Here is a 13,505-nt window from a genome sequence, read left to right as displayed (position 1 = left end):
AATCCATCCATTGACCAGACTTGGTTGATATGGGGTGATCAAAAAATGCTAAAAAACTAATAATAATCGCTTTGTATCTGATGAAGGTCAGTTGCACTGAAACAGCACAATTCAGTGAAATGGTGTTAAGTAAGAAAGTGTGTGGTGGAGGTTATGTTTCTTTTTAACCCTTTTCTACCTTCTACACACCTATCAGGTGTGCAGAGAGTCTGAACTACTTAAAAATACTGATAAAAGAAATCAATATGTATTAAATTGTATATAACAATGTCTATAAATTAAAAGTGCATTATTGCAATTTCGTTTAAACAACTTTTTCAATTTTAATTACTTTTTTATCTTCGAATCATTAGGACAACAGAAAAACTGAAAAATGATCAACCATTTGCTAATACAATGTAAACTCTTACTGCTCTGTTAATATGAAGCAACATGACCTGATATCCAACAGGGACAATGGAATCGACTGATTCACAAGCTAGGTCAATAAGACAGAGCTCTTGATTACTGGGTTTGATTATCCTTTGGAGACTGTATATATGTGTGCGTGTGAGTCACTCTCTGCCTCCCCCCAACTTCATCAGCCTTCGTCGATCGTCGAGCCAAGAGCTTCAGCCGCTCGTGGAGTGACCCCACCCCCGTCAAGCCTGAGTCACTGCATGAATCCAGAGACAGTGAGTCCATGCTCTCTTAGTTACTCACAAGCAAACACACGGTATACAATCTATACCTTAGGCTTTTCTTAAACTTGGCTTCTTACACATCTATGTATAAACACCTACAGGTAAGCACACAGACAACTGCACTCAAGCATAATAAGGCTGCACACACATTAAAACCAGAACAAACACAGACTGACAGATGCCCTGTCACGCAAACATGCTGTCTCTTTTTATTTTATATTGCCATTTTTAAAGTATGCTTTATTCTGCGTACCACTACTCAACTGTTACCATCCATCCGCACAGCTCTACTCATCCTTCGGCCTGTCGTCCATCTGCCTGTTGTTTTGTGTTGTATCTGTCTGTATCTGGCTGGGCAGATAAGGAGCCTGTTATTGTGTCCTTTTGTGTCGTGTGCCGTTTGTTTTTAACTCCTCCATTTCTCCCCTCTGTGCTGGGAAAAGAAAATAACAGGTGCAGCGTTTTCAAATGGAGCACCCCGCTCTACTAATCTTGTTTGTGTATTATCCTTTCATCTCGCCCTTTGTTCCTATGTGTGAACCAGGTGGCGAGCTTCAGACCTCCTCAGGGACGCTGGATGAAGGGCTGGACGAGGATGCCGACTGGGAGGAGGAGAGGGAAATGGAAAGAGTGGCCTGCGACGGAGAAGACTTTATCCCCCCCAAAATCATGGTGAAGTTTCTGGCAATTAAATTAACATATAGATTAATGAAGTTTTAGTATATGTGCAATCAAAGTCTATCTGCATGCTTTTCTTCTCTCCATAGCTGATATCTTCCAAGGTCCCAAAGGCTGAATATGTTCCCAACATAATTCGTAGGGACGACCCCTCCATCATCCCCATCCTTTATGTGAGTATCTGCTAGTGAGTTTCCACTACATATAGATTTTGATTGACTGGTAGATTTTTATTTGGTGTTGTTTCTTGATGAGATGCCACAGGAGCTGATGGATAAGTGTCAAGATTCACTTTTTTGAGTCTGTCCCTGGCAGGTTGTTGGGTTTTTAAAGCAAGCTAGCCAACATAAATTTGGCTGAAATACAAATGGTTGGAGCCTTTAAATAAGTGTTTTAACTTCTCTGTGCAATCTGTGCTGAGAGTGGTCTGTTTAGTAAAACCATCTCATCTTTTTTTTCTGTTAGTACCATTACATGAAGTCAGGTGACGACATTACTAGAATTCTGTGGGTACCTTGAAAATCTGTATTAAATTTCATACAAATCCATTTGTGACATTTTAGTCAATTTAGAAACTTTAATGACTTTTTTTTAAAACTTCCAGTAGCTTCTAGTTTGCAAGTTAAAAGCAAAGATCAAATGGAAGCTCAGTAAATGATTCGTTCAGTCAAGTGCTCAGAGTTCATTTTTGTTCGAGTGTAGAAAAGCACCGTCAATCATCCACTTGAAGTGACATGTCTCCTCCGCAAAATACAGACTCATCACAGCCTGGCTTTGAGGTTCTGCTAAGTGGCACCATGTTGTTTGTCTGCTCAGATGAAAATATAAAGGCACTCCTTTGCTGTGTACCAGCTGGCATTTTCCAGTAAAGAGAATTATACGACGGAAAGTGCAGTGTTCTTTCAAGTACTGCCAAAATACAAAATTCTTCTTTTTTTTGGTCCTAAATGACAGTTCATTATAGAACCATGGTTTCCCGACCTTTCTAGCAACACTAAAGAGTCCATTTGGTTTTCTGTTTTCTGCTGAAACATCTCGGCGACTGCTGGTCAGGTTGCTGTGGAATTTTCCATGAAAATTTATGTTCCTATCAGGGTAAATTTCAATATGTTGGCTTTTCCTTTTTTACCAATATCAAGTCATTTTATTTTGTCCACTGTTCTGGTTTATTAACTTATTTATTACGTTATCCATATGCCTCAAACAACTAGAGCTAATTAGCAAATATTCATATGCTACCACACTAAAATAGGACCATGAATGCTCCTGACTAAACCATTAGATTTGTTTTGTTTGTTTGTTAAATTCTATTAGAGAGAGATTAGTTGAGTTTTAATTTTAAGATAGGTACTGTGTTAAATATTGATATGAGTTAGCATTTAGCCTATCCTCAAACTACATGACAGTTAACTAAAAGAAATCAAGTAAGACAGTGAGACATGCATTGCTCTTGTGCTGCAGTGTCAACCTCACAAAAATATATACAGTTGTATCAAAATCTTTAGGAAATCGGCTCCTCAGCTGCCTTACTCTTTGACTTCAGAAAACCCTTTTCTGATTAGTTCATGGACTCAATAACTAGTTGTGGGTAATCATAAATACAACATTAATTTTATCTTGTGAACTGTGGTTCCTCTAAGAATCAGAATGAATGACTATGCAGCGTATGTTCATTTGCTAGCAACTTTTGAATCACAAGTTATTCAGCAATGATTTTGTAGTTTCGCAGTCAAATCCACCTCATGGTCATCATATCTGGTTTCAACATATAGTAGTTTTAAAACTTGTGTAGCACAAATTAATGTGACCACTGATGTGATGTTAAATGTGTTAGCATTTAACACTAAGAATACAGAACATATCCAAACTAGCAAAGCAAAGAGGGAGACTGGGGATAAATGGACCATGTTCAGTACCACCATTGCTGAACTGGTGCACTGAGTTGCAGCTCCAAGCTGCTTGTCGCAGTGGTGGTCACCGCAGGTGAAGGGAGCTTTCATTCTGAAGAAGGAGTCCCTCGCTTTAAATTCCTAAGCTTTGTTAGCCTGTGCAACTTTGGAGCCAGCTGATAAGTACTGTTAGGCCACGTGGCTTGGGCAGCAAAAATTGCCGTGGGAGCTGCTTCAGGAGTATGGTGTGTCTGGCCTGTATCTGGTGCGTTGCTACAAGCCATTTAATCCTTATACAGCTGTTGCATAGCTTGGTCTGCTTAGCTGGCAATAAGTTGAATTGATTCCTGGTGGTGTTGGACTTCACCAGGGTTGTCCTGTGACTGTTCATTATTTTTATGGATGGAATTTCTACAGGTTGCCAAGTGGCGGAAGGCTTCCATTTGGGTGGTCTCAAAATGTCAACGCTGCTCTTTAAAGATAATGAGGTTTGGTTGGCTTCATCAGGTGGTGGCCTCCAGCTCAGACTAGAGAATCTTGAGTGTAAAGCGACAGTAATGAAAATCAGCACCTCCAATTCTGAGGCCATGGCCCTTAGCCGGAAAAGGGTGGAGAGTCCACTCTGGGTCAGGTACGAGTTACTGTCCCAAGTGGATGAGTTTAAGTATCTTGTGCCGGTCCATTGTAATGAAGAGAGAGCAAGGATAAAAGTGAAGCTCTGGGTTTACTAGTCGATCTACGTCCTTACCCTCATCTATGGTCACAACATTTGGGTGGTGACCGAAAGAATGAGATCACGGATACAAGTGATGGAAATGCGCTTTCTCCGAAGGGTGGCTAGCCTCTCCCTTAGATATAGGGTGAGGGGTTTGGCCAACCAGTAAGGGCTCAGAGTAGAGCCGTTACTCCTCCTCATCGAAATGAGCCAGTTGAGATGGTTCGGGGATCTTGGGTGGGTGCCTCTTGGGTGAGTGTTCTGGGCATGTCCCACCAGGAGGAGGCCCCGGGGCAGACCCAGGACACACTGGAGAGATTATATCTCTCAGCTGGCCTGGGAACGCCTTGGTGTTCCCTCGGACAAGCTGGAGAAAGTGGCCAGGGAGAGGAAGGCCTGGTCTTCTCATCTTGGGCTCTTGCCCCTGCGACCCGGGTGGATAGATATTAGCAAAGATACAGCACAACTTAGCAGGTTCACAGCTAACTAATCAGAAACAAATCTCACTCAGTGGTTTGAAAAGATGGAAGAAGTTAGCCTAAAATATCATCATTAACTTATATTATTGTGTACTGTAAGTTTGATTGGTATTTTTATCATTAACAACTTATTATTCTCCAGGTTTACTGTTTGGTGGGGTCCTTACCTGAGGAACTTTAACTGAGGAATTAGCTGTAAAAGTGTATCATGTTGTTATCTGTTAGAGTCAGCACTCAGATACAAGCTTGTTGTTCTTTTAGATTCAGTTTTTGAATGAATAATTTTGTTGTTTCCATTTTATTTAAAGGACCATGAACATGCCACATTTGATGACATTCTGGGTGAGTGCAATACTTGTTTGTTTTTTTTATTTTATTTTAGACCTCAAGTGAAAATTACTCTGCGTAAATGTGGACAGGATGAGGGTGGAATAAGTTTCATCTTGCTGGAGTGCACACATGACTCATTGTTTTTCCACTCCCCTGTGTGTGTGTGTGTGTGTGTGTGTGTGTGTGTGTGTGTGTGTGTGTGTGTGTGTGTGTGTGTCTCAATGGACAGCCAATTTGTGTGTGTCACCATTATGACTGAGTGGGAAAAGTGACACCTCTCTTTCTCTCTCACCCAGAGGAGATCGAGAAGAAGCTGACTGCCTACAGGAAAGGCTGTAAAATCTGGAACATGCTCATTTTCTGCCAGGTGAGCGAAAACGAAGACAGAGTATGAAAATATTTTGACATCATTGTGTCACATGTCCCTTTAAAATAGCATTCTATTAAGTCACAATAGTCCTCTAACCACTAATTACAAACTGACTGATAAGTGATATCCCTGAATGAAATTATTAGTGTGTGTATTCTCTTCATCACATCAATTAATAGTGGCTATATAGTACTGTGCCAAAGTCTTGAGCCATCCCTCATTTATATATATTTTGCATGAAGCATGAGAAGTAGGTGAAGTGATTTATTGAAACATGTACAAACATACATGGAAATACAGGCAACAACAGTTTATACAACTCTAATGAAAGTCAGTACTTGGTATGAGTGCCTTTTCTTCTTCTGTCCAGACAGGATTTTACTGCACATAATTAAGCCTTTTCAGATTTTTTTTTGGTATCAGAATTCCAACAAGATTTTCAAATGCAGGTAATACTAGGAAGCTGCGGGATAGCACCACAGTCTGCCACTTGTCCATTTTTTTTCTTTGTTTTTTTTTTAAGGACATTGAACACTATGGTGAGATATTCAATGTTTTTATGTCTTTGTATTGTTGTTGCAACAGTACTATTTTATGTCATTTGACCTGTGGTATCTTTGACATTTTCCAAAGATTTATCTAAAAAAAACCAAATGATTTGTTTTTGCAAAAAGGCTGCTAACTTTGAATAATCTTCAGAAAACCTGGAGAGCCTGTCTTCTAGAACAATTTAAAAAGCCTGTTTGCTTTGAAGCTAAGTATGAAGAAATGAGGAGCTGCTCAAGACATTTTCACAGTTTTGTGTATGCGATGGAATAACCCCATCAGTTTTCAAGTCTACAGCGTACGGTACAAAGTTGTCTATCATAACACAGACACCTTTCTGCAGGGAGGTCCGGGACATTTATACCTGCTGAAGAATAAAGTGGCAACCTTTGCCAAGGTGGAGAAAGAAGAAGATATGATCCAGTAAGTCTTGCCTGAGGGAAGGATATATGTTTTTTTGTAAAGTACGGGTGAAGAGGCCTTGAGGCGACTTTTGTTGTGATTTGGCGCTATATAAATAAAATTGAATTGAATTGAATTGAATTGAATAGAAACAAACAGTGAGTTTATGAAAAGAAATGGAAAAAAGAGACAGAATTCACTCCAGTGCATTAATATTAATTTTACATTCGTAGCAAAAGAGTAAATTTATAGGTTATAACTTAAAGGTCATAAGTCAAGCGTTTATTGTTCATCTTACACATAACATAACATAAAGAATTTTTTTTACATTTTTTACATGGTTTAATTTAAATGGGTTCTGATCCTCTCATTGTGAATATAATTAATACAGCTGTGGAAATGTCCACAGCAAAACCAAGAGGAAAATTCTTCAAAGGATAATGTGGTTAAAGTCGCAACTGCCAAATTCAAATGAACACAAAAACAACAGAAGATTTGTGTCAGCTTAGATCAGTACAGTCTGATTCGCAAAGAGGGATGCTCATAGTTAAGACTGCGGTCCTTGCTGTGGTTTGAAAATATTAATTTCAAATGGCATTTGAAATTTGAACTTGAAAGAAAATAGTCTGATTTGCATCTGCTGTTACAAACTTAATCATTGCTTGGAATATTGAACCATCAAGAGGCCTGGGACCAGAAAATATTGGAACAGACATCAATAAAAATAAAATATATAAAGTGCATTAGAGTTATTCCAGGCCCCATGCAGTTTGCATTAATAGTGGTTTAATGAAACAAATTAACTTTTCATTCTCACTTTTCTTTTTAATTTGCCCACACACACACCAGTATGTTTTCATGTGTGAGCTGAGATTCTGCATGTAGTCCTGATCTCTATTAGGCTTTGAAGGGTTTTTTTTGTTTTTGTTTTGTTTTTTTGCAGTTACAAGATAACAAGGCAGGCAAATACGACTGAAACAGGAACAGGTTTTATCCCTAGATTGAGTATTTTAGCTATCTGTTATCTAACTTTTAAATAGTTAAGACTGTTATTTAAATATATGATGACTGTATTTCATGTAAACCCACTTTGAAAACCTTAACCTTAGGCAGACACCTCAACTTCTTGCTTCTTCGCTTTAGCAGGGTCCTTCAGCTTTGCAGTAATCTGTTTTAGATAGTATTATGCAAAAGCAAGTTTGAGTAGTCTTAATGTGCACCACGGTTGACTACTGTGGAGGTGACTGTCTTTAAAGGTATGGGGTCTGATAGGGTGTAATACATGCATTCTTGAGTGCACTTGTAGTTTTAAGCTTTTAGCTTAACCTTAAAACCACCCAAGTGGGTGGAATCCCAATTTGGTGACATTGTCATTAACATTGTACTACCAAAATACAGTACCTAAAGCACCATAATATTTGGTCTTTATAAGGGAAGTCTAGTTTGAGTCTGTGTTATGCTGAGAGCTGGTCAGCTTACTGATTACAGGTTTTTATTTCTAACACAGGTCTAGTTAGTGTTGCTCACTGTTGACTAGGGATGGGTACCGGTATCCGGTGCCATGATGGCACCGGTTCTGACATAAACGGTAGTAACCAGACCGAAAAGCAGCGCACATTTCGGTGCTTTATTTCGGTGCTTTTTTTTCCTGAGCTGTGATACACTTTCTTGTTCCTTACTTTTGTATTGGCGGTTGGCAAACAACTGAAAGGTGCATTACCGCCACCAACTGGTATGGAATGATACACTTTAGATTCTAGCCAATCATTTTACGTTTCCGGGGATAGTAGGCGGGCCCAGGTGCGTACGTTCTTTTAGAGCAGAGCTACAGATTAAAAATGCCCAAGGTGAAGCGGTCAAAAGTCTGGCTGTACTTCACAGCAAAATATGCAAACTCAGCAGCCTGCAACAAGTGCTTTAAGGTGATACTGTGATACTGTCAAAGGAGGTAACACCTCAAATCGGATGAAACACCTGGCGATGCATAGCGTTTCTTTTTTAAAGCCGAGAAATGCGCTGTATTTGATAGCTTGCTGCGAGACCTCACACCATGCACATCTACTGCGGGTGTGGTGCCTGTTATTGACCCGGAGTTAGCAACATCCCCCAAAAACCCGAAGAGTAGAGTCCTGGCCCCTAGCCCTGCCAGTGTAGCAGAAATGATGACGGATGATGATGGCAGCAGCAGCCGTTCTTCTCTGCGTGAGTAGCTTAATGTTGTTCGTTTGTAATTTACGTTGAGTAGGCTAACCACGTTATTACATTAATGCACGTAAGGTGAACTAGCAAACACCGTCGTAGTTACATGCGGCTGTCTTCTTGTTTGATGGCAGATACTCCCTTCACCCTGGCCAAAAAGGCTAAAATGACCAAAGAAAAAGTGGAAAACAGCTAAACATGAGAGGTTTTTGGACAACGTTTGTGTTTTTTCCATTGATTAAGCACTGCTTCCAGCCCAGAGTGATACCATATATGCCCTATAGCTGCAGAAAAGGCTAACATTGTTATCTTTAAAAAAAACAAAAAAAAACAACTGAACATGAGAGGTTTTTGGACCAATTTTGTGTTTTCCATTCTTTAAGCACCGGTTTGAGCACCGTTTAAGCACCGGCACCATTTCAAAAATACCGGTTTGGCACCGGTATCGGATAAAACCTAAACGATACCCATCCCTACTGTTGACAGACCATAAGCATCAAATCTGCATTATAATAGAAAAAATCACACAGGCTATTGAAAGCAAAAAAAGAGTTACTTCTTAATCTGCAAGCTAATCTGTTTAAACACTGGCAATAAATAGTATTTTATTGTAACCTTAACCCTCACCTATGCTGATTGTCGTCACCTCTCACCTCTCCTGTGTGACCAGGTTCTGGCGGCGACTCAGCAGGCTGATGAGCAAGCTGAACCCAGAGCCCAACCTCATCCACATTATGGGCTGCTATGTGCTGGGAAGTGCTAATGGAGAAAAGGTAGCTGTCTTTGCTTGTATCCTCGAGAACAAGTAAGAACCCCATAGTCCGCTACTCAGTGCAAAAGTGGACCAAAACAGTCTGCATGCATATGCAGCATGCTTAGTTGATACCACAGATATGCACGCACACGCACTCCCAGCCAGATACTGTCTATAGGCACATGCAGAGAATTTTTTTTTTGTTTTATTACTTTCTACAAGCAAATAGGAATTTTAGATGCAAAGGGATAAATTCCAACTTTACCACCATGCTACTACACAGCATAAGTGTGTGTGTGTGTGTGTGTGTGTGTGTGTGTGTGTGTGTGTGTGTGTGTGTGTGTGTGTGTGTGTGTGTGTGTGTGTGTGTGTGTGTGTGAGTGCTTGGTGGGGTAAAGAAAGCATACACAGCACTTTGGAATGACAGGAAAGTAACTTTTGACACCTACAGTGACAATTACAATTTGACAATTACAGTGCACACACTACACTGATACACTTTTTTCACATCAGTACCTAAACATTGACCTGCCCCAACCCTCCTATCCCCCACAGAGACAGGCAGACACTTACCATATGCAGATACAATCGCATGGAGCATATGCACATGAAACGTGCTCACACACTAAAATATTCAGCAAGCCCATCTCCACATGCCGATTACTGATTCCTGTATTTGCTTACTGCAGTATTCTTTTGCCCCATGGTAGTAAAAACTCATAAAGGCAATTGTTTCCTCACTTCACAAATATGAGCTGAAATGAACACTTTTGTTACCTTAAATGATCTTAAATGTAGTGTTCAAAAACTGTGTGAAACTGTGAAGGGAGTGGAACCAAGTAACTGCAGAAATTATAAAACTTGTTATGGTGGCATATTATGGTGAAATTTATAAATAATCTCAAGTGCATTAAGACAATGCACATATTGATGAATGATGATATTTTGTACATATTGCAAAAACAACATGGACCTTTTTACTTAAGCTTCATCATAACTTAATTAAAAACTAAATGACAGCTTTATAACAATGACTCTGTGACACTGATGTTATTGCATATGACATTTGAAGGAGGTTACAGCTTCTCTATCTCTCCCCTGAGATATTTTGTATAGCATGCAGCTATTTTTCAACTCTTCAGTAAAATCATGAGTGACAAATGAGCCACTTGATTATGGTACTTCAACATTTCTTTTGTAAATCTGTTTCCATTTCACTGTGTCACACAACCAAGAATTTGAAAACCATACAGCTTTTTAAAATTTAAATTCCTACTTGTATTATTCTTGTATTATTCTCTAACAACGAGAAACAACACTGAGAAGTATCTACTTCTTTGTGCAAGGAAGATAATGATGAGCACTGCAAGAGCTACAAAGTGACCTCCAGCATGCCACTGGTGTGAATGCCTCTGACCAAACAGTCTGAAACAGACTTTATGAGGGTGGTCTAAGGATCCAACATCCTTTAGTGAGTCCTGTGCTCACTGCCTGGCACCATGGAGCCCGTATGAAAGTGAGGAGGAGCCGGGAGAACGTTATGCCAGTAATGACATCATTCAGCATGACCAATATGGTAGTGGGTCAGTGACGGCCTGTAGAGGCATATCCACAGAGGGATGCACAGATCTCTGCAGGCAACAGCACCAACTGCTATTAGGTATCGGATCATACCTAATGGCAGGTAGGACCCATTGTCAGACCCTGCTGTAGTACAGTGGGTCCTGGGTTCCTCCTGGTACGTGACTGCCCGGCCTCATGTGGCAATAGTATGCAAGCAATTTCTGGAGGATGAAGGAATCACTGACTGACCCCCATGCTCACCTGATATAAATCCAACAGAACACCTATGGAACATTTTGTTTCTGTCCATCCGATGCTGCCAGGTTGCACTTTAGATTGTCCATGAGCTCAGTGATGCTCTTGTCTACATCTGGATGGAGATCCCTCAGGACACAAAACGGGGGTCCTACAAACTACCATTTTGAGTTGCTGCAGTGAAATGTAAGCAATTTTTCACTTTGATTTTTGGGGCGTCTTTGACTTCAGCACTCTGTAGGTTGACCATCTTATTTTCTATCGAGCAATGTGGCATCCTTTCAACCCATTTAACACATTTCCCAGTCCATATCGGTGTTTCTATCCAGCATGATGTTTTCCCCTTTGAGATCTGATGTGTTTTCTAAGTTCCAACAGTGTCAACATTTTGAGCCGCAGAGTCTTGAATCGTAAAGTGAAACCATCGTGAGTGGAGTTCTGTGAGCCTGCGAGCCATTAATCTCCATCCACTCTTGATTTATTTTATGGAAATCACAACAACATGTTAGCGCTAATTGGAAAGTAATGCATAATGCTTCAAAATGCAGCTTCTGGCATATTTATTGGAATCATTGTTTAATTGTGTGTTGGATGTGTACCTTCTAGAACACCCAGCAGCATACTATAACACTCCCTCTGACATTTGGCTTCTCATTCACGGTGATTCAGTTCAAAGACAAAGAGGGTGGACTTGGCGTGCGGTGGCAAGGAAGGGCTTATTCGCTGCATTTAACAATTTTCCACCTGCTGCTGCCTGTGTGTGCTCCTACAGGCTCAGCTGGAGAGCCACTATTAATAGACTGACTGACGGAGCTGAGCTGAGAAGATGCTCCACCCCACTCATCAGTCCTTATACCTCTACTATTCTGTTATCAGCCATCTTATTTAAGGGTTTCCAAAGCCAATCCGTAGGGATCGTATTAATTCTCCTCCTTCAGGAAGATTTTAAAGAGTTAGATTTTACCTGAATTTCTGTTTTCATGTTACTTAACAGCTTACAAACCATACAAAATGTCATACAAATTATGTCATCACTTTACAACAGCATACTTTAACTAAGAATTATAGAAAGAAAGCCAATCAGCTATGGCGAGTACATACATTGCAAGTGATAGGACAGCAAACAATAGTGTGCTAAAGAAGACATTATTTTTACTAATGGACAATCACAGTATGGATCGATCTGCATGTTTGACAGAGTTTGGCCTCCATGACACAATAATCCCATTAATCCAGGCCTGGGAGTAGTACTAAGAATATACTAGGATAGGTTTGTGTCTCCTCCCAGTCTCAAATTGGGGATCCTTCATGTGTAAAGCAAATGAGTTAACCACTAAACCAGGGTGCCACTACATAAGCAATAGTACATGAAATTGCTTTTTTTTTCACAACATAAGCCTGACCCACATAGTATTAAAGGGATCTTTTGATTTTATTTTATTTTTTTGGCTTATCAGTTCAAACTGACCTTACCAAGCATCAATATGAAATGGGTTTATGGTGATGACTGGTTGCCAAAACAGGCCTGACCCAGTGAGGTATAGACTCAACTGAAACACAACAAAAATTAGCTACATTAAAAAAAAAAAAAAAAGCCTGTTTTCTATGTTTTCCAAAATAGGGTTAGAGTTAGGATTAATCCAACTCAATAAAAACAGGAGTTTTAGAATCATGAAATACTACATAACTGCTGTTTTGTCACAAACCGTATGTTTTTAAAATTTTTAATTTGTCCAACTATGTTAAACAAACAAAAAAACACATATTTACATGTGGTAGACTGATTCTTACATAACAAATTTCTTCAACATTCAACATACAGACTGAAGTAGCCAGGGCTCAACTACAGCTCCACCAATGAGAAAATGTCAAGCGCTGGATTTTGAAGATTGCCAAGTGTCAGATTTTGCTAAAATCAATTTTTATAACGAAACATTCTTTTGTAGAAGCATGCTCGATTGACATATTAAGATATAATTTAGTGTTAAGTCCTACCTTGATTGTGTTTTTATTACCATCTGATGTTCTGAAACCATATGGTGTTTCTACATTTAAAATTTAGCTCTGGAGCTGATTTGCTCCATATAACTCATGGGCTCACTAAGATCACATCTATATATATTTTTACAATTTCGATTTCCCTTCATGTCAACTAATTTATACATGATATTCATACATCTTTCAGCTACACCCATTTTAATTTGGTTATCCACTCTTTACGTGTGGAGTAAGGTATGGAAGAGAAGAGGGGGTCTGGCTGTGTTTTAATTGATCGATGGTGTAATTCTGGGTGCTTAACTGTAAAAGGGAAGCAGGTAGGAAGTAAGTCCTCTGAAGTAAGGACAATGAGCTTCTAGCTGTTAGCATGAGGGCATATTATCTTATGGGAGTTTACACATGTTACCGTTATAACGGTGTATGTCCTCTCCTGTTATCCAAACTGTTACCAGCGGATTTCAAACACAGTATCCTCAGGCCCTTTTTCTGATCTCTGGGGATTTTAATTATCTCTCCCTGTCCTCCACTCTGCCCACCTTCACCCAATATGTAACCTGCCAAACCAGCGATAATAAAACACTAGACTTATTGTATGCCAACATCAGCTCATCACCTCTCCCTCCTCTGGGGCAATCACAACCTGA

General features: G+C 39.8%; 1 protein-coding gene across 1 annotated transcript in view; it reads left to right on the top strand.

The window, feature by feature from the left end:
- Nucleotides 1-13,505, top strand: part of nsmfb (NMDA receptor synaptonuclear signaling and neuronal migration factor b) — a 73,288-nt gene that overhangs the window by 36,523 nt on the left and 23,260 nt on the right. Inside the window, exons 8-14 of the mRNA XM_085180756.1 lie at nucleotides 585-674; nucleotides 1,228-1,355; nucleotides 1,451-1,534; nucleotides 4,753-4,786; nucleotides 5,071-5,141; nucleotides 6,034-6,113; nucleotides 8,962-9,064. Coding sequence (XP_085036882.1) covers nucleotides 585-674; nucleotides 1,228-1,355; nucleotides 1,451-1,534; nucleotides 4,753-4,786; nucleotides 5,071-5,141; nucleotides 6,034-6,113; nucleotides 8,962-9,064 — 590 coding nt within the window. The remainder of the gene's footprint in view (nucleotides 1-584; nucleotides 675-1,227; nucleotides 1,356-1,450; nucleotides 1,535-4,752; nucleotides 4,787-5,070; nucleotides 5,142-6,033; nucleotides 6,114-8,961; nucleotides 9,065-13,505) is intronic.

This window comes from Neolamprologus multifasciatus, chromosome 12 (assembly GCF_963576455.1).
Source record: "Neolamprologus multifasciatus chromosome 12, fNeoMul1.2, whole genome shotgun sequence".
NCBI classification, from domain to species: Eukaryota; Metazoa; Chordata; class Actinopteri; order Cichliformes; family Cichlidae; genus Neolamprologus; species Neolamprologus multifasciatus.
This window is presented reverse-complemented; position numbering and strand designations above follow the sequence as displayed.